The sequence below is a fragment of the Branchiostoma belcheri genome, unplaced genomic scaffold, assembly GCF_001625305.1.
Source record: "Branchiostoma belcheri isolate BF01 breed outbred unplaced genomic scaffold, Haploidv18h27 scaffold21, whole genome shotgun sequence".
In the NCBI taxonomy this organism is placed as follows: domain Eukaryota; kingdom Metazoa; phylum Chordata; class Leptocardii; order Amphioxiformes; family Branchiostomatidae; genus Branchiostoma; species Branchiostoma belcheri.
This window is the reverse complement of record NW_017803602.1, coordinates 2127217-2149043: the sequence shown is the minus strand read 5'-3', so window position 1 is coordinate 2149043 and position 21827 is coordinate 2127217. Positions and strand designations below refer to the sequence as shown.

The following is a 21827-nucleotide window of genomic DNA, read 5'->3' as shown; positions in this document are numbered from 1 at the left end:
CGAAATTCTTACTAAACTTGTGGTGATATTTTTTCTTGCATATGGCTATATGGCGTATATCCGCTAAGAAATATTACGTTATATAACTAGCAATAACATCATCTGGTTATGATTAAAAATCTATTTCTCATCTGTCTTACCTTGTTTGGAAAGAAGAGAAATGATGAAGAGAATATGGGTGTTCATGCCGCTGACTTTAACTTTGGCACCCAAATGTCACAGCAGGTTACGGTGTAGTGACTATCTACAGTTTATCCTGAAATGCTGGGTAATGAAACAAATGACGTTTTGTTTTCATAGCTTGTTGTAAGAGTTAATGGTACGTTTCTGGAGTTTGTTAACACAGCTCGGATAAGATAAATTAAAGCCATTCATGATGTGATCTTTTTCTCTTTTTATTTAGTTTTCTCTTTCTCAATGATCATAGACATGAAGGTTGGTGAAGGTAATGTTACTAATGATACTGTTAGTATTGGCAGCGTTAACAATGGAATTGATAGTTGATGTAGTTTACGAAAAGATACAATAGATAAAGACTAACAGACCAGACACAATTTACATAACCGACAGCCGTACACAAATGGATATCCTGATAAAGTATCAAGTATGAAATAATCGACAACCGTACATACAAAGTCAACCACACCTCCAAAATATCCCCACAGCCATTAACAAAACCCACATACTAGTATTCAAATCATATCAGAATACAAAACATAGCAACATAAACAAGGAATATTCAAACGAAGCATTCAGCACCAAGGACAGAGAAACACAATCAGCATAACAGCCAAATATAACAACAACAAGGAAGGCAATAGAAATCATCACCATGGCGACGGATTGAATGAAATTATCAAAACTGAACTGAACAGTGTTTAGAAAAATATTTAGAACACTTGACTTGGAGCAGCGCTCTGCTATTAGTAAAATTAAAATCTTAGTGCCCCTTAGAAATCGAAAAAGGGCGATATATAAAAACTCACCCCCATGAAACTCCTTCCTCTTCGCCCCCGCCGTTCTGCTTCGCCCCCGCCCCGTTCTGCTTCGCCCCCGCAAAAAATCTGCTTCGCCCCCGTCGTTCCTCTACGCCCCCGGCGCAATTCTGCTTTGCCCCCAATGGCGGCACAGCTCACAGTCGACACGAAAATCGTCTGCAAAATAACAATAAAGGCTGTGCCGCCAAATTTAAAGTAGCCCATGCTCCGGCAAACATTCTGGACCACCTTTCTGCCAAGTGGCGTTGCACAAATCCTTCCCATTCAAAAGTTTACCCCTACCTCACGGCCCGTCAGTGGTTCTTACGTTTATAAGTACTGGCGGGAAATTTCACTCACGGCTGTACTTATAAACGCCATGGCCAGTACTTATAAACGTAAGGGGGCGAAGCAGAACGGGGCGGGGGCGAAGCAGAACGGCGGGGGCGAAGAGGAAGGAGTTTCATGGGGGTGAAACTACCTGTGTCACAATCAATCATCCGCGGACTTCAGGGTAGAAGCATGGCGGCCGTAGACAGCTGCCTCCAGTGTCACAGAGTATATGTAAATATTGCTCCTCAAATGCAGTGGAAGACGAAATTTATTTCACCACTAACTGCCAATTGTCCATAGTGTATGAGGAAGAGTTGGGGAAGGCTACAAGTAGGGTATGAGGAGGTCTACGACTGGGGTGGGGGGTGGGGAAGAGTTGAGGAGGGCTACAAGTGGGGGTGGGGAAGAGTTGAGGAGGGCTACGAGTGGGGGTGGGGAAGAATTCAGAAGGGATATCAGTTGAGAAGGGTTAATCATCAGTGCCTAAAATCTCCTAAAATGGCACCTTTTACATACAAAAAAAAAAGTCCTTACTTCTTTCGACCAGACCACGCAGCCAAAGGCTACACCAAAACAAATTCCCCAGGGAACGCATTCCTACAAATTCTTTTAAATTCTTTCAAAGCGATCGTAGTACTAACGTTAGTACCTACACAAATGCCTCCGCCCCTAAGGCGTACCAGAGAGATAAATCAGCACCAAGGACAGAGAATCATGGTCCACTAGAGTTCCACGTGACGACCGTACCCCATCATTATCATATCGGCCCGCTTGCCCGTGGTACTAAGTCTAATCTCTCTCTTTCTGTCTATCTTTCTGTGTGTGTGTCTCTCTCTCTCTAGATCTCTCTCCAGACACCCCGATCTGCTCATGTTCTTCCTTCAATCATGGCCTTTACCAAATGATGATAAAACATATATTCATGACTGACGTATCGTAACTACATGTATTTCTGTTAGCCTGATATACTAGTGATAAAAGCTATAATAGTAAGTAGCAATTTAACTAACAATTTAACAAGTCGTAAAAACAAAACTTGCATCGGCCGGGAATCGAACCCGGGCCTCCCGCGTGGCAGGCGAGAATTCTACCACTGAACCACCGATGCGTCATGCCTGCTGGGTGACCATATAAGGTTATAAACGGAGATTTACTTTGGAAACAAGATGGCGTCTTGTGTTGGCACCAGTTGATGTGGGCTTTAGCTACCAAACTCGAAGAAAATAAACATTTCTGTGGCAAGAAATAGGTCAACAATCCTTCCACAGGTTTGTGTAAACTAAATTCCTACTTATTTTCTGCCTTGAATGTAATATGCCAGTCTTCAAGGTTGGGTCAGGTTGCATGCATCCAGTCACGATCACCGAGTGCTGGGATGGTGCAAATTATGTGGGAGGGGGGCAAGTGGCAGTAACGTTTATTTTATGAACTTATGTTCTCCTGCTACTGTTAAGTCATGGTTTAGGCGCTCAAACATTTTTCTGTGCTGATGCTTGGATGTAAAATATAACGTTAGAGCTTATCTGTAAGGTATGGACTTTTTTGTGGGCGCGTGCGTGTGTTTATGCACGTGTGTGTGTGTGATTGTTATTTGTGGGCGTGGACGTTTTGTGTGTTTTGTGTCTATCAGATTCAGTGTGTGTTTGTGTGCGCGTGTGCATGTCTGTCTTTCTGTGTGTGTGTGTGCCTGTCTGTCTGTGTGTGCACGCATATGATAACTTGGTATGTCTCAAATGTGTCTCCAATAGTCTGTGTGTCGGTTCATTAGTGAGTGAGTGAGTGAGTGAGTGAGTGAGTGAGTGAGTGAGTGAGTGAGTGAGTGAGTGAGTGAGTGAGTGAGTGAGTGAGTGAGTGAGTGAGTGAGTGAGTGAGTGAGTGAGTGAGTGAGTGAGTGAGTGAGTGAGTGAGTGAGCTAACATTACATGTAGGTGAGTGAGTGAGTGAATGTGACAGTCTGTTTCCATAACTTGTAACATTAGCCTTACCGATAATCAATATACACCTGGTTTTTCATTGACATCATAATACCATTAATTGTCATGCAATTATGAATCTTGTGATGGTGGATAAGCCTCTGATTACAGCAGCATGTGGATGCTGGCACATTAACGCACATACACTGTATGTAAACAGAGAAATCCAACATGGAGCAATTGTGAAAAGACCAAGATTAGACCAAGGAGATCTTTTAGCTCCATGATTAGACCAGGTACTAGTGACACGATAAGCCACGGCCGTATTCTGCCAAGTATGTCATCAAACAAACAAACAAACAAACAAACAAACAAACAGACAGACAGAAAATACATGCTGTCCAACCTCCTGCATTGCAGACATCCCAGCATGAGTAGTGAGAACCCAAACCCTCCCCCATCGGAGGCTAGTGGGGAGCAGCAGGAGTGGACCCCCAACCCTGAGGTCATGAAACAGCTGACAGCCATGGGGATAGATCAGAAGGATGCAGAAAATGTAAGTCTGTCGAAATTATTTAATTATAATCTAGAAGCAGATGTTGCAAAGGCGAACATGTATCCTTCCAAAAGAATGGTGGCACTTTGCACTGGCACACACTGGGCAGTCAGAATGCAATCCTAATTCAGTACTTCACTACTCAAATCAATTTTGCAGTAATTGAGTAAAAGAGGACACAAGACATTCATAGTATTTTAATTGCTGGACAAAATTCCAAGAAGACTGTGGTACTGATTGTGACTAAGCTTATATTCCCTCATGGTTTGTTTTCCAGGCACTGTTCTACACGGGCAACTCATCAGCAGAAATCGCACTGGCCTGGTTATTTGACCCTGGACAGAGCTTAGAAGGAGAAGAACCACCTCCATATGAGGTAACGTTACATGAAGACAGGATTTAGATTGTTTGAACAGACATGTAACTTATATGTAGTAATCCATTGTAGTGTGCATTGTCCAGTTGTAATACATGTGATATAAAGTGATCTATGAATAGTATGATTTAAAGTTGTGAATTTTTACATAGATCAGTCAATAATACACCTTTCAATAGTCATAAACAAATATATATGCAGTAGATTTCAAGATGACACTATGAAAGTTGCTCTCTGGATGTGCCCCTTCCCCGGCAGGCTACAGGTACTCACACCAACCACTACAAGATGGTGTTTGTTGTCAACACTGACCTGCAGATGGGGGTGGGGAAGATTGCTGCCCAGGTGGCCCATGCCTGTCTGGAACTGTACCGCACTGTACAACGGAGCAGGCACACTGCCATGCTGCTGCAGTATGGAAGCACTCCAGGGGAGGGGTAGGAATATTACAATCCTTTTTTACAGATCTCATGCTGGAGAGGTAGGGGAGGTGCATATATGGGTAGCATGGAGCAAACAAAATCATTATCATGACAGCATAGATGGTACTAGACACAGTGTTTATACCCTTCATACACATTGTCATGGTAATGATGTTCTTTTCCCCATGAGCTATCCAAAGGCTCTGTGTCTTCTAGCCAATGGGATCAGCAAAGTGGTCTACTGAGCATTACATTTTCATCATGTACATGGAGGGATGCAAAAGAAAGAAGGCCAAGCATTTGCATTTTAAGTTGAATAGTTAACTTGAAGGTACATTCTCTACAGAATTTTATTGTATTGTGCATATGAACATTGGTAATTCGGTCTTCAGCTTGAGAAGTATTGATGACTTTTGCATGTCTGTAGTATAATGTTAAATGTATAATTTCTGTTTCTTGTGTTGTTTGTTGTAGTGAGATGAAGATAGTTCTGAAGGGTGACAATGTTGCACAGTTGGAAGAGTTGGCATCAAAGGCTACAGCTCTAAACCTCCCCAATTGTATTATTCAAGATGCAGGAAGAACACAGGTAACATTTCTTATAGATATATTTCACTGTCCCTACTTCCTCTACATTAAAGTAACCAGAGTCCAGTGGTTACGTAGTGATCCTGCTTTTGGAATTCAGGAGCCAGTCTCTTGGCTGTGTCGCTAAGGACCCAGTATGTACTGATTTAATAACGTGATTAAAATATTCATGGAGGTAGTTTTAATCATGTTGTTTATTTTCTTGAATTTTATTTTACAGATACCTGCAGGATCCAAGACAGTGCTTGGCATCATGGGTAAAGTGGAAACAGTAGATCAGGTGACAGGACAGCTGGAGTTGCTGTGACCTTGACCTTGCTGGAGCTGTCCTTGGACTTGGGCCGATTTCTTATAAATATTTGCATTATATATATTTTGCTTTTTATGCTATCAAGCACACTGAAATATGGAAGTGAACTATTACTTTGTATCAAGACTGCTGAAAAAGAATTAAGTAATACATTTGGCCAGCTCTATAATCATTACAATCATTATGGCAGGATAGAAGAAATATTATTAAGTGTTCAAGTGAAACTAACAAATATGATGTAATTAACACATAGACAGCAGCAGCAAGAAAAGGTGATGTTCTCAATACTAGGGTGAAAGAAACAACTACTTTAAAAAAAGCAAAGAAACCTGGATGAGCAGTAACTCAACTTTGTAGGAGCTTTTTTTCTTGGGGGGAGACACTTTCAACTTGATATGTAACAAATCATAGAAAAATTGTAAAAAAATTGATATTGTTTGAGATTATTGCCGAAGGCAGTATATTTTATTATAGATTAGTTTTTAGATTCGCTCAAGAAAATATTAGCATATAGATATTGGTTAAATATTATTTAGCTACAATAATTTTGGTTATTCATGGTTCATTTTCAGTTTACTAAGTATTGTTTGTAAATTTAAAAGATAGGTACAGAATTGTACAAATTTATTATTGAAGGCTTTCTTAAATCATTCTAGTTCAAGCATATAATGCTGTGTAGACCTCATCATATTGTACATGTAATATTTATGACAGTAAGAATTATTCCTTACCCTATTGTAGATCTCAAGAGCAGGTTTATTAGTAGTATCCAGTCTTTGATTATACTGCTGCGAGGTCCCTGGCACAGGGGTGGGCAGCTGTCAGCCAGTCTTCACGCCATGTTTCCATGTGTCTCTGTCCAGCAGGTCCACACTGGCAAGGCCACACTCTCTAATGTGCCCTGTCTCCATTCTATTGACAAACATATTGTTGCAAATACAAATTGACTGCAAAATATGAGTTAGATGAAGTACTACTGCTCCACATGTATTTTGATCATGTTTTGATCATCACTGGAGTCTACTTTAAAGTATTGGGCTCTTTTTGTTTTAATAGATTTTATTTGATGATTCTTCTAAAGATCGGTATTGCAACACCTAACACTACAAGAACTTTATATTTTGATTCATCCATTTTATAAACTAGATTTTGTTGCAAAGCAACCACTGACTTGGTTACTTTGGAATGTTGTGAGGACCTTTTAACACTTTAAACCATGTCCTGCTGGACCTTTTTTACGTAATCTATCTTATTAATTTCGTAAATTTTCTTCTGCCCTGCTGTTGCATAGTTACTCCACATTTGGTGCGTTTTGCTGCTGTGCGATGCATTCATGTGAGAAATATTCCCAAACATACAGGACCTGAATACAGGTACATGTATATGTGCAAATGCAACCCATATATATATGGGTCCAGCAGGACAAGGAGTAAGACACAACCTAACAAAGGTGCAATGACTAAAACCTCACACCTTTGCTTATAGCTTACTTGGTGTGGTACATGGTTATTATCTTGGTGTTTGGCGATGATCTTGTCAGCATTTCATCTATTATTTAAAGAAATGTCTTCTAGGATGGGATCAAGCATAGCTTATTGACATATAACTTATTTTTCCAATAGTAGTCACGATGGGAAGTGATGTAAATCACCAACACTGACTAAAAACTTCGAAATAGCTTATACTGTAAGTATATAAGCAACTTTGTTCATGTATGGTTTATTAAAGCTAAAAGGAGCTGTTCAACCCATTGATGTCTGCAGTTCATTTCTAAGCTGCTAAAGGGCGTCTTTGTGTGTGTGGTGTTTCCATGTATGTATATTTGGGGCTCCAGAAATTTGGTATGGGGGACATAGACTTATGCACACAGGTCATTTACATTTTAGCCTAAACCTTAACGACTTAAATGATTTTTTAATAAGTAAAATTATTTTTTTTAAACTTTCAGGCGCATTTTTTTTTAGATTTTGAGCTGTTATGTCACAATGACTTTAAGTCAAACGATCTGAAATTCAGCACAGGGTGACTTGATCATACCTAGGTGTGTATTTTTCATACGTTTAAAATGATCTACTTTCGGATATTTTTGCTATTTTAAAATACATAATATTATATATATTTTGGGTTGCGACTACGGTTGTGTAATATCCCAAATAACATGAAATTTGTTACGGGGGCTTTCGCATTAGAGATGGGGAAGGAAAATTCATTGTTGCATAAGGGGGTTGGAACTATTTTGGAGTGATGTTGGAAACTCTATTCCCCATTCACACCCCTCCTGATCGCTCTATGTCCGTCCTCATATCACACAAAGGACGCGTGTATGATTATGTACATGTATAACAACCCTGATCACACCACCTGTCACCGCAGGGCTTCTACACTGTACCTTACAGTTCCATTATCTCGTGCAAACCGGGGAATTAAAGAGCAAATAATCACATTAAAACACGGCGCCTGTCGGAACACAAATCAGTCATCGGCCATTTGCAGGTGTTATCTACTGGTAAACAGGGCTCTAGTCTTGTAGACGCCGTTTTTGCTGGCTTCGGTAATATAGTAAATCCTACTAGTAACGTTACAATGTATGATTGCTTTAATTCTCTGTATCCTCTCAGCACTTTTCAAACACATACCAACCGTTACGACAAAATCCTATCATACACATTCGTTCTACGTTTGCAAAAATCGTTCTTATCCTTTGAAGTATTCGTCTCAGAGGGGTATACTAGTATGTCAAAACTATAATGAGTGGATGAAAATCAATTAGATCTTTTTGGTCATGCAGCGAATACATGGCTAAAAGACTGCCAATTATCATACATTATACAAGAGCTAAAGTTCAACGATTTCATACCTTTGCCAAATGATGTTAACCCTTATGATTGAATAAATGTTTCTCATTGATTATTTTAAGATCCAATACACGGAAACACAGACAAACAGACACACGTGCACAGACACGGTGACCAAAAACAATACCTCAGTTTTCTCGAAGGTAACAAAACGGTTACTTGGAACCTTGGAGCATCTGTTTTAATTCAATATGAAACGTACAAATTCCACCTTGACTACACTATGTGGAATTTCAAATTGAATCCACGCCATAGCTCATCCTATTACTGGGCCCAAACCGCTCATAATGGCTGCATTCATCTCAGCGTTCAACCGTGCTCAGCATTTGCCTGTCTGCCTAATTGATTGGGTTTTCCAGCTAGACTGTAGAAATTTTCCAATTCTTATGCAAGAGTCATCATATATTGTTCCGGCTCTCTCCCCGTTGACTCACTGATTGCTGTAATCATAACCTTATACATGCCAATGTGTCTCGAGCAAGCCTATATTGTGGACAGGGATGATATTTTTTTCTGTTTGGGAACTCTCTCCCTTCTATGAAAGATTCAAATGTTCAAAGAATTTAAAAAATACAGACAACATTTGCGAGGAAATATAACATATATTTCACTCCCGCTCCCCTAGCAAAAATGGATTGCACGAAAAATAGAATTTACTAGTAACGATAAATGCCATGTGAATTTTACGAATTTGACCCCCATGGAACACAATGGACTCTTCCATAATAAATCATTGTAAACTCAAGTGGCCTATGCCAAAAATGTCTGAAGTAGACTTTTGGGAAGCTATGAGCCAAGAAAACTGCACAGACATGTCGACATCTGCACAGAATAGCGATGTCATATGAATACAATAGCGAAGGCGTCGCTATTCTGAAGTGGCTTTTACAAGCAGGTGTCCTTTACTAGAAAGTAGACTCAAGAAAGCCAATGACTTAACAGGAGATTCTTATCAAATCGTGATATGTACTGCCATCTGTTTTTTTTCGTACTCTTCTTTACAGATGTACATCTCGTTAGCGTCAACTGTTGCCTAATGCTCACGGATTGCCTGTGCCGTCTAATTTTAGCAAGTGTATTCCCTCTCACAAAATATGTCATTTCAATGTTTCTTTATTATAGCAATTTGTGAATAGACTTTTACGTAAATATAACTTTTACATAGTCGTGTTTACATAAGCCGGTAGGTAAGACACGTGCACATCGGGCCCTTCTTTGATGATTTTGTTACACTTCCTGATCTGTACATCTGTTGTGAAAAAAAGTCGTAATCAAAAGTCGTAATCAACTTAGACGTATAAGCTTCCTTATAAATATATCAATATACCAAAAAAAAAATATATATCAAGAGGCGGGGTGCAGTCACGAAGAAATGCGTATTTCAAATCCAGCTGGCATTGGATTAGGAATTTTCCCCATATTATTTACTTCACTGAAAAAAAATCTGCGAATTTCTGGCCTCGTGATTCGATTGAGACTTCTATAGCTAATTGATCCCATAAGACAAAAATGACACGCGTCCAGACGGCTTCCACGTGAGATAAGTTATCAACAGTCGGAGCTGTTGACGGCCATTATGTAAATATGAAAGATCGGAAAACGACGGTCTGCAGCTGCAGGAAGATAAGAAAATAGCTCGTTAATGAGTGCGATGTCGGCGAAAAGAGTGCGACTGTATCATCAAAACCCCACAGTGCAGCTGCGCCAAACCGACCATCGACAAAGATCTCCACCACACGGGAGCCAAATTCTGTAGGACACGTCCGCGCGCGCGACTGTCCGAGAGATGCCCTCAGTTCGCTGTGCGGAGCAGGTAGCTGTTGAAAGGCACAGTTGGCATCTTCAGACTGGTCGATAACCAGTAGGTGAAGTGGCTTTTCTGAGAAACCTTTCATGTTTAGTGTTACGCATGCTTTTAAGATCGTCAAGTTAGGGCAAGTCAATTTCGTGAGACGAAGCCTCATGCTTTTTCACCCTAGACCTCCCACGTGCGTGTTTGTGAACTTCAGTTGCTGGTTAAACGTTACAAAAACGATCATTTAAGGAGCCTTAACGAGGAACGGTGGTATGAAGAAATGCCTTTACTCATCTTACACACACATGCATGTAGGCGTAGTGATAGCTAGTAGCCTCAGTAGCTAGAGTTTGCTTGTTCAATGTTGGTGTGCAACTCCGACCGGGTGGTTATATATACATGCTAAAATATAAATTTCAGTTAACGTTGTTAATTTACCTAATTTAGTATGGCTTGACAGTAGTTTTGTTACGTCTTTACGTATCGAAAACATATATGTATATACGTATATATCCATTACGTATAAATACTATCTTTGACAACGTTCTCTTTATTACGAATAAATATATTTTGCTTTTCTTTAAGTGATATCATGTAAAGGAAAACAAGATAATGTACTAAGTGGATAAAAATTGGCATCATTAAACAATTAAGGCCGTCTGTGGTGCTTTGATTCATCTGATAAAAACTGTCAATTACCTGAAAAAAAGCGGGGCAAGATTATGGCTGACGAGATTTGTTCCGAGGGGACTGTTTACATTACAGTCCACCTGTCCTGACAGAACTACGCTGGGGACGAGGTGATAATCCACCTCCTCTCTTTCCCAGGCCCCCTTTACCAGAGAATCTGATTGTGTGGCAGGGTCAGGACAAAGCGGATGTTCCTGCGCGAAAAGGTATAAAATGGCACTCGGCCTACGCGCTTTATTAATAATTCACCCACTCAAAACCATCTGTTATGAATATTGCAACAGTCTGCAATTAGGTGTTTACCCATCTATAGAATTAGAAGTCCCAGGAGGCTGTGTTATCATGTTGCACCCTCCCCCTGTGGAGAGATAACGTTCCATCACGTGGCTCCTCCCGGGTCCTGCCAGCCGGCGTAATTAAATAGCAAGAGTCGCGCTTCAGATTCACTCGGCTTCAAATCTCACCAAATCTGTCTGATCCGTAAGAGGCGTCCGTAAGGTAACAACAAGTTCAGGCGCAACGTCGGATGTCTGGGGTGGGAGGAGTGAGTGTGGGGAAGCGGAGGGGCTTCTGTAAGCTTCAAATTCTCTGTAATACGTATAGTAAGTTATACATTGTGAGTGTGAGGGTAAAGCAGATATATCTGTACTCAATAGTTGTGTTCAATACTAACTCAAACAATTTCTTTGGCCCACAATGAATATAGAGCTAAAACAACCATCTGAGTGGCTTCTCGTCCTGTCATCACATCGATATGATATCTTTATTTCTTTTACCTCCCTTCTGCAGGTAGAAGCAGGGCCGCTCAGTGACGACCAATCAGCAGCCTGGGTCCCCCTCATGACAACATCCCCACCAGACGTCACCGCCGCGCCACAAAAGACGTTGCCACAGAAGCCGAATAGGAATCCGGCTGGCTTCGCACACGCGGAAAACTCAATCTCATTTGTAGCGGTTCCTCGGCTTGTCAACGGCCTCAGAGATTGTTGATCTCAGCTTTTTTTGCAAAGGCCTCACTCAGAAAAAAATTTTCAGGACACAAATCATCAGACGTTTTTGGAACACGCGTAACGGTGCGGGCGATGCGATGGCGAGCCGTAGCGGGAGCTTCCTCCTGCTGCTGCTGGCTTACCACTGCTGCCTGCTGGCGGACGGGGAAGCGCTCCGGTGCCCTGCCGATTGCCTGTGCCGACAGGAAAAGGGGGAAGTTGAGTGTGAGAGACCGAACACCTTGAGAGCCATCCCCGGTCCGGCCGACGTCAACAACATCGACAAAGTCAAAGAGCTGTGAGTACTCAATGATTTGTGTGCGATACGTTAAATTTTTATAATTATCATTCACGCTTTTCTACTTTGTTTACATCGCACGTCGCATTTGCAGTAGATATGAGTTTTCGCAGAGGCTGCTACATCGCACGCGACGTGGTTAGTCTGATATGAATTCGCCTTTAGAATTCCAAAAGGCCACCAGGCGTGGTAATCCACGGTGCTTCGAAACAAGAGGGTGACCTATCGTGAATGCACAGTCTAAAGTTGACTGTAGGACTTAAAGGATTCTGTGATGTTTTCAAAGCGGATTCTCTTGTTGTTGAAGGCCGCACGCATCATGACATTTGGCAGCAACATTTCACAAGAAATGCAACGTACGAAGTAAACCAGTTTTGCACACTCGGAAAACATCTGTACATATTATATTGATGAACAGAAAATCCTGTCAAGTCAGTATGTAGTAATGTTTTTGTTGATTGTCACACCTCTCGTCCAGTACATGCCACAACGGGCAGGCTTACCAAACTGACACCACCAGCATAGTGGCACTTACAGCGCCATTCTTTCCCGGTTTAAACCTCTCCAAAAGCAAACAAACGGTTTACTCATCTGTACAAAATGAGGGCAGAGAGGGTATCTCTGTCCAAACCTGTGTAAATAATTCAGTAGAGCCGTTCTTACAACACAAGAAAAGACGGACGGCAGCCTCTATAACCGAATAAGAGCGTGGTTAATGAACGTACTTCGGCACTCGGTTGTCTCCAGAATCTGAAGAGCCCAGACTGCAGCGTCGATCGTTCGGAAGGTTATCGCGATTAATGGTAATTGATAATACGTACAATGCCAACCGGCTGAATGGAATACAAGCTTAAGTTTGGTCCTGTAACTGGGCTGGGATGATGGGGGCCCTCACATGGAAAGTTGTGTGACTTATTCATATAGGTTAATTGACCACCTGTGTTGGGCGTTCTAGGATTTCGCGAAGAGAACTTTTCAAGAAAACTAATTAATGGTTAAATTAATAGGTCATCAACGGGACTAACCTACATCAGTTGATGTTTTCGGCAAACCTAAACACACATCCGTACCCGCATTGTCACACACACAAACATGCATTCATACATCTGTAACTTCAAAACGTATCGCTTAACAGTATCGTATGTATCACACATATATAAAGAGCTATTGACTGAAAATAAATGAGAAGGTTTCGGCCCTTTTCGTCGCAGATTGAATTGAAATGAAATAACCCCTGGTTTCCCATGTCTAGTTAATAGTCATGTTAACTCCGCGGTACATGGAAAATCGAGGACAGTATCATTATGTAACGTAATTACATATCACACAGTCCAAAATAATCTTATCCTATTTCTGACTTTTAATATGGAAACTATGGTAACGTTACAGATACTACATACCTACTTCTATTTATGGGTGCGAAACCAGCTTCTGTTACTAGAACGTATTACGCTAGAAGTAGGTCGTTGCAAAGTGTGCCCATGTATGATCAGAGGATAAGCTTAAGCGTAAGTAAGCATAAGTGAACCGACCTTTCACGGCCGTATGCTGGCTAAACCTTCAAGTGGTAGCAGGAACAAGCGACGCGATATAATTTCTGACTCAACACCTACGGTATACATGTAGGTCCACGTTGCCGTGGTGTATAAGGCTTGTAATCTGACTTGTGATTGCCTGGACTTAATTTCAGCGCTCCCAGGATCAAACACAGGTGGTATGATAATTGCACTTACCAACAACACTAGGAACACTAGCTCCCACATCCAAATTTGCCTAATCGTTGGTTATACACTACAGAACCATGCATGTTTTGTGTAATTATATCATATGTGGGTGCACACTGGGGGCAACGGGACAAGGTTGTTTCTTGAATCGAAATAAGCTGCTGTTTGATGCGATCAGTGTTCTACTTCCATCTCTAAAGATAACACAGTTAAAAAGAAAACGCGATCTTCTTTGTAGATCCAAAGATCTAAGATCAGTAAGGCGGGGTTTGCCTCTGAATCTTTTTGCAGAGTTTCATCATGCTTTTGTTGACAGAAGCGAGCGAAGCAGCCATGGCGAAGACTCGATTATTGAAGCACGGTAACGTAATGATGGGACCAGCAAGCACTTAACTCGATTCGGGAATCATTTGTATTCTGCGTTAAGGTTACAAAACAATGACCCGTGTCTTACAGCTGCAAAATATCAAGGCATCTCTAAGTTGTTCTGAAGAGCATTCGAAACAATTGTACTATAGTTAACGTCAGTTACAAACTCTAGAGCAGATTATTAATTATTGAAAGTATTATTAGTACTCAATAGGATGAGCTGTAGTAAAATGAAAGGTTTTGTCTTAAATATGAAATTCCATAAACATAATACCGTTGTACTTGCACCATCTAATAGTCTAAATTAATACTGCAAAAAAATAGATTCTGTTTGATGCATGTCAATCTTCTGAACAGGCATGGAAAGGACTATGAATGGTAATTGGGTTAACCTGTTGAGTCATCCATGATCAAACAATTCCTGCGTACGTGGCTGGCATCCAGCGATAGTTCTTATTGGATTTGCTGGCAGTTTGTGCCATGTTCAACAACAAGGCAGGGGATCGAGCTGCAGTGATAGCTGATGACGCGATATGACTGTAGAACGATGGGCAAGAAATATTGGCTAGTGAATTCAACATGGTACCCTCCCATTTTTCACAAAATCAACAGTGGCAATTGCAAGGAAAAGGCATGTGCATGCACAACTGTATAACTCTTAACTGTACAAATGGCTTATAGGCCAAGGATAAAGCTATATATTTCTTATTAAATTGGCATTACAAGATACTATATTACGTATATTGAAATATTGTGTTGGAAGGAAATTGAGTTATAGCTCAGTGAGAATCTATTCAAATCACACTCGATCTAGCTATTGAGAAAAAAAACATACCGGTATTCAAGATATCAACCACAGCAGAAATGCCCTAACGAAACCTGGACGTGCTGCTGCAATGCTGTAGAAAGCCGCCAAGGGATCACATGGAATGCGTCCTTTGGTCTGCCATCTCGTACCTACCTTCCCAAGATTTTTAAGATCTATTCAAAACTTCTCTATTTATGCTGTCACAAAATGTAACTATTATTTTGAGACACTGGAGACAGCTGTGCTCTGCGAGGTCAGCTAGAATATCAAGATCTTTGAACATAAACGAGCACTGAATATAATATCAGGAATACATCCTTCCTGTGCCTTCCAAAGACCTCCTTTGTGTAAGATGAAGGAAAGTTTCTGTTTGATTGTGTTTACGCATGAAGACTCACAGCCACTAGCGGGCTTGCTCTAGCATACTCGCCCGCCGAATGACGACGTAAGACGCCATTACATTCGGCTGTGATACCAAAGCTAGTTTGAATGAATCCCAAACCTAGTAATCATTTGATAATACCTTAGGTAGGGAAGTTTGAAATACATTAGTGATTATAAGCGATAAGAGATTCAAAATCTCTTTACAAATACTCGGCAGCTATAATTCTGGATGTGTGACGGTTCAATAGTACTAGTGGTCTCTCCACTGTGAAGGAAGTATGAGCGCGGAAAAGCTGAAATTTTGTTTTCATGCACGTAGAATATATGATTATATAATTCGTCTGGCCTGATTTTGTTTTGCCTCGTATCTAGCCGTGATCAATATTAATGTGTATTCCAGGATCTAATCAGTATTTCAACAAAGAAAAAATATGGTGGACGGTGGAAATTATACCTTCTCTCTCTTTGTGTACTAGTATCTACAACATTTTTCGGATTTTACGAAGACGCAAATATCAGAAATGTTGTAAATGGGGTTGACCTTCGTGTATCGCGGCGTTATTTCCATATCTTGTATCAGATTCTGTATCTGTATCGGTATATCCGGTATAACCGCCCTTCGGCGTAACACACCAGCTTCGCAGGCACGCGGCGCGGTGGAAGTTAGCTATATCACACCGAACGACTTGTTACACTCAATCTTTGCAGGAATTGTTTAAAGCTTTCTAGAGATGATGCCCCAACTGTGCATTGGTACGAGTTCCAGTCTGCGATAGTTCTTGGGAAATACGAGTTTTTGAACACATCGATTCTTCGTTGATAACTCTGATATTTGAAGGCATGACTGTTTCTTGTTCTTTTCTGGGCTGGTATCAGATACTTAGTGGTTGGTACGTCCACCAGTTTATTAGTCATTTTGTACATCATGCACAGTCTGGACATTCTTCGACGTCTGTCTTCCAGCGACCCCCCAACTGTGTAGGTTTCTTTTTATTTCCGTTTAGCACCCCTTTCATAGTTGTTCGTGCAGAATCTAGCAGCTTGGTTATGTACCCTTCAGGTTTATCTTTGTCTTCAGTTTATGACAGCAACAAAATCACTTCTTCTGTCGCTTTCATTTCCCTTTTCCATGTTTTTTCCATATATGAATTCGTCATGCATGAAAGGATTGGCGGCTGAGATTAAACGATACAGACGGTGTTGTAACATATTGCCTTAGGTGATTTACAAAAGGCATGTAGACCAATATTTTCAATAAGAGGCAATATGCTAATGAGAGGATATTAAATTCCCTGCCCTTTCTTCCTTCCTGTAGTATGTTGTCTGAGCGTAAACACCAAACCCTTCCAATTGACAGCGGATAAAATATCAGTTTCGATATATATACTGTTTTCTGGCATGTATGATTAAATGACTAAGTATATTTTCCCTGAACATGCTTTCTTGCGCTACGTTCCAACTTTTTTCAACGCAAGCAACATCAATATCCCTTGAGCTTTTTGTGAGTAACTGTTCAGTTCAGGTTTATTGATATCGACTGGCATGTCAGAATATGTTACATGAAATATGGTGAACATTTACAATTAACATGGTGTGGCACTCTGTTGATTATAAGCAGGAAAAGGCAAGCGGCTATGGGCTCAGCTGCCTCAAATATGTATATGAAATACTCTTGTGTAGGGTAATTATTGACGATAGCAGCAGTGCCCGTTGTTGTTGTTTTGTATCCATTTCGATAGGTTTAGATATTGACTGCATGTAACGTCAACACCTATGACGTTATGACTGCCACATTAGAATAATTGTGAATTTCAAGAGATCTAGGCGTACAGCATCAGCAATCCCCGAGATTCTTCCACTACAGATATTTGAAATTTCCTGGCGTTCAAGTATTGAGCAGACCTGGATAACACCGTTTTTCAATTTGACAGTCTCAAGGTTACCGACTAGAAGTATCATGACAATTTCATTCGTCTGGCATAGTAAGCTTCGTCCGTGCTTCACATACACGTACACTGCAAGTACACGTTCGGAACGCGCAGATGGTACCCCAGGTTCTTCCGATTGGGAAGCGTTGTAGGTCGACCAAGGGGTTGACTGTACGTCACAAAACGAAAGAAGCCAACGACATTCCCATTTAAACTCTGCGTGGAGAGTACTAGTACTAATATGGAGGCACAAGTCGAAATTATTTCTACATCTGCAAGCAGAAAACGCCCGGCCACCCCGAGGTCTGGGTTATTTCCAGGTCTCTGTGTGACGTGAACGGTGCCTGAACTGAAAGTACGCAGAGATGGTATCAGACCACCGTTGTCCTTAGGGGCAGAACACCAAACCACCGAAGCTAAAAATAGCATGTAAACGTATGGCAACAAACCCCGAGTGGTGACCGAGCTGCGTTTCCTTGAATAGAACCTGACAAGAAGCAGGTGAAAAATGCATTTTGTTCAGTATCCAGATTCAGGACTCATCTGTTTTATATCATTGCGAATACAAAGTACATTTGTAATGCCCACAACTAGCCAGTTGTGTTGATACGGCATAAACCATTTACCCAGTCTGATAATTCAGTTATCATGACTGATGATACCTTATTTTGATGAGAACATCTTGCCCGTCAAACCCTATGTACTCATAGCTACGGTATACATAGTCTCGTGAAGGACGCGATGTTCAAACGGCACAGGCTCACATTTTGAACACACAAGGGGCACAGTTCAGTGGAAAGGCTCCAATCCAAAATCGTACTACGCGTAATCGTGAAAGGGCAAGATTTCAAAGGTGGGGGATTCAGCGAGGGGGTATACGTAATTGGCTTGCTGTATGTAGAGGAAGTATTTGGCAGCAATAGTTGTGTTTTTGTAATCAATATAAATATGAGCCTTCTGTGTAATCCGGGATCAACACTGGAATAGACTAATCCACCAGGCCGGAAATCTAACTACCATGGTGGTATCACTTATTTAAGAAAAGGCCACCCGCGCTAATCCTACAGCTGGTGTAAGGAGTTAGCCAATTCATTTAGACTGTCCTGTAAAGAGGACGGGCGCGGGAAGGAAAGAATTAAGCGGGGTCGTTTTACAGCGCTTGTGTGCAGAGCGAACGCCTTTCAGCACAAAGGACGGCGCTAGGGTTTGAAGACGGGTTGGCCTTCGCTGTAATCATACCAGACTTACGCTTCTTTCAAGAGCTAGCAAATTTTAAAAGTTATAACTCGTCTAAAAGAAACAAACACATGTATGTACGCTGGTCACAGGGTATTCTTTTGGACTTTCCCAAGCGTACTGACTTTTCCGTCCAACAATATCCAACATTTTAAAAACTTTTTGTGGGCTTGGAAACATGCACGTAGTAAAACTAAGTAAGTTGAATATTTTGTGTATTTATTGCATTGCTACTGTGTGATTTATCAATCAAACCTACCTGACGTACAGTGGCTCAGGACTAAATCGTAACAAACAACATAGTTTTGAACAGATGATAAACCCGATTAAGTCATGGCCTCCTCTGTAAGGAAATATTAAAGAATATACTGTAGATGACTAACTGGGGCAGAATAAGCCACTGGCCAATAGAACACATAACAATGTAGCGATTGCTAGGATTGTGAACTCTACCAATGTATTGTGCCTTGTTGAATAGTCATTTGTCGTCGCAGTCTTTACATCCATTCTCAAATAGGTCAAAAAAGAAGTAGCTGAAATTGGAAGAAGGTTCAACAAACACCTTTAGTCACTTCATTACACATGTAAAGAGGTTGTCGGTGATGTACCTTATTTTGATGTCTGTCCCTAGATTAAGCCGATTCTTGTGTCTGTATCGCAAATGTAAAGAAACTGTCGGAACGAATTTCATTTTGTGACGTCTTGTCCTACTTACAGTAAAGAAATTCAGCCATTGATGCTCTCAATCAGAACTAAGGCTGATCTCAGATTACCATGTATACATATCGATACTTATATATATATGCTGCTATCATATCTAACTCCTATACATGGATTTATGTTCAATATATGAATAACTTCAAAGGTGAAACCAAACCATTCTTACTTGACAAATATTGTTACATTGAAAATGACAGAAGGTCCTTAGTTTTTAGTGTTTTCCTTCCGGTATGTAGAATATACTAATTATTCAGAATTTTTGTGAAGTAAATATTTTGCCATGTCTGAACTAAATGAGTTTCTTAGAATTGTTACATTGAAGTAGTGCCCACAGTCGCCATACAGTGTACATCCTGCAACTGTTGCAAAATTATTTTCATTTGTTACGCAGCCTTTTTACAGTGTGCACGTTTGTGGCCAGAATGCTCAAAAGGCATCGTTTGTTTTTGCTCTTAATGGCACGAAGCCTGTCGGTGAAATCCTTGTCAAGCAATTGTTCCACTCACTCGTCGCTTGTTTATCTTTGTCTGTTGGCTGTGCCACAAACGTCCCCAATGCCCGGGAATAAACCATTAACCAAACAAATCGATAGACAGTGCGGGCCCGCGGAAACGCCAAGGACAGAATTATAAGAACAGATCTAATATCGGTGAAACTTCCCTCACAATACAGCCCCCGCGAGTCCTCACATGGCGCTTAATAGAGACATACGAGCTCAATATTCTATTAATTAAGGAAGTGACGTGATCAAAGTTCCACTGGAGCCGGAAATTGTGCTTAGCGGCGATGACTTGGCGATCATTGAAACGATGATCTCCCGTTAACTTCATTAGGGTCAGACGGCGATACACCAAGTTCATCGTGTTGACCCAAGTCAACTTAAAACGGTTCTCTAATCAAATGACCATAGATTATGTCAACAAAAAATGCGTCTTCGGCGAACACGATACAGGGGCGCTGCTTTGAAGGTAGATGTTTTATATTGAATTAGTTAGGTCAGTCACCTGATAACAACTTATCAGAAATAGCTGTAGACAGCTCTCCGATTGTCAAGTGGTTAGTATAGTATTGGAGCTCGTTCCGCCATGTTTTCTGTAACTTTTACTTTCAGATTATGCCGACGATGTAGCCCGTTTCTTTTGGTTGAAGAGAACTATTGTAAGTGCCATGCACCAGTAAAATAACTTCATACCCAGTACACTGACTGCCACATATGGACATCTTTCTCAGCACTAATTGATGGTGATTTAATTTTACTCGGTAACTACCCTAGCACCTTGTGTAGAGGTTTGCACGTTCTTCACGAGAATAGTGATATCATTTATTGTGTATACATCATCATTTCCTGTGCTTACATCATCATTTTCTGTGCATTTTCGGAAAGGAAAATGATACATGTAGAACGTAACTCAAGTTGCGAGATATATTGGTATCCCTTACTCATTACTGGGAAACAGGCTGGGAAATATTGTTAGTTTGGTAATCAAAATAAGAAAGTAACTCATTATTGAATCCCAACATGATGCGAGTGAACAGAGAATAAGTTGATGTCACGTTGCTGAATGAAGCATACTCAATGCTAATCACGTAAGAGACACTGTGCTGTTGTTATAACAGCGCATGCCTGTAACAGTCGATATTATCAACGCTTATACGAGTCAGCTCGGCGTCTGGGTGACTGGTAGGGACGTGGTTTACAAGGACATTATCTATTTTTGACGGTGTTATTTTCCAAAAGTTGACACACTGGGATACTGGCTCGGTGAATTCGAAGATTTATTGGCCTATTGAAGCGTTTTATCTCTGCACTCTGGCACAAATCTAATGGTGTATGAAATTGAATAACATTTCTCTGTGCTGCAGTCTAATATCTATCACGCCAAAAAATCAGAACATGACTTTGAAGATCTCAACCCCCCTTGAAATATATAGAGCTTACTGATGTCTGTGGGATAATTGTAGTTCATTAATTATGCAAGTAAGGTTTAACTAACATTATCATATAGCCGGACGGCGTGGACCAATCAGAGGCCCGGATACCCGTGCTGTTATTTCCCGATAACAGCACATGTGGTGTTATGGCGGAATAACAGCACATGTCGTGTTATGGCTGATACCATTATGTTATAGGGTATAGGGGCATGCGACTCTTTCTGTAAACCTTTGTAGCATTTTTCTGTCCAATAAACTTTTTTGTTTAGCTTCATTTAAACTACAATTTGCATTAAATGAAATTATCCATATTTGTTTTAAAGCGTATAATATATTCGAATGTGTTTTTATGTATGTATATATATTAAAGCTGTTGTATTTCAAACAGGAATTGTGTTGATTGACAGTTTGGATAGGCTATATGATAATAATTTTAATGCACTGCCTTTTCCTCGTTGTATATGGTGTCATAACTGCATGGGCAGCTGCCATAACCACCTCATAAACCACCTCGTTCGCTTCGCTCACACGGTGGTTTATTCGGTGGTTATGGCAGCTGCTCATGCAGTTATGACACCATATACAACTCGGGGCAGTGCATTAACCCTTATTACATATGTACTA

The 21827-nt window shown here is 40.8% G+C and overlaps 2 protein-coding genes and 1 non-coding gene across 8 annotated transcripts in view; 2 read left to right on the top strand and 1 right to left on the bottom strand.

Annotated features, from left to right (window-relative positions):
- LOC109469869 (probable peptidyl-tRNA hydrolase 2) overlaps nt 1–7217 on the top strand; it is a 7917-nt gene extending 700 nt beyond the window's left edge. The window contains exons 1-6 of one of the 2 annotated variants that reach the window (XM_019768628.1): nt 2473–2578; nt 3644–3779; nt 4057–4155; nt 4414–4592; nt 5052–5166; nt 5386–7217. In XM_019768628.1, coding sequence (XP_019624187.1) covers nt 3654–3779; nt 4057–4155; nt 4414–4592; nt 5052–5166; nt 5386–5472 — 606 coding nt within the window. In that variant the 5' untranslated portion in view covers nt 2473–2578; nt 3644–3653 and the 3' untranslated portion in view covers nt 5473–7217. Of the gene's footprint in view, nt 1–2472; nt 2579–3643; nt 3780–4056; nt 4156–4413; nt 4593–5051; nt 5167–5385 lie in introns of those variants that run through there. The other variant, XM_019768629.1, reaches the window with a different exon arrangement.
- Nucleotides 2348–2418, bottom strand: Trnag-gcc. The gene has a single exon. It is a non-coding gene; the product is annotated as a tRNA-Gly (tRNA).
- A 2743-nt stretch (nt 7218–9960) lies between the features above and the next one.
- Nucleotides 9961–21827, top strand: part of LOC109469844 (NT-3 growth factor receptor-like) — a 22789-nt gene continuing 10922 nt past the window's right edge. Inside the window, exons 1-2 of one of the 5 annotated variants that reach the window (XM_019768581.1) lie at nt 9961–10191; nt 11605–12102. In XM_019768581.1, coding sequence (XP_019624140.1) covers nt 11903–12102 — 200 coding nt within the window. In that variant the 5' untranslated portion in view covers nt 9961–10191; nt 11605–11902. Of the gene's footprint in view, nt 10196–10998; nt 11022–11209; nt 11314–11369; nt 11388–11604; nt 12103–21827 lie in introns of those variants that run through there. The other 4 variants (XM_019768580.1, XM_019768583.1, XM_019768578.1 and 1 more) reach the window with 4 other exon arrangements.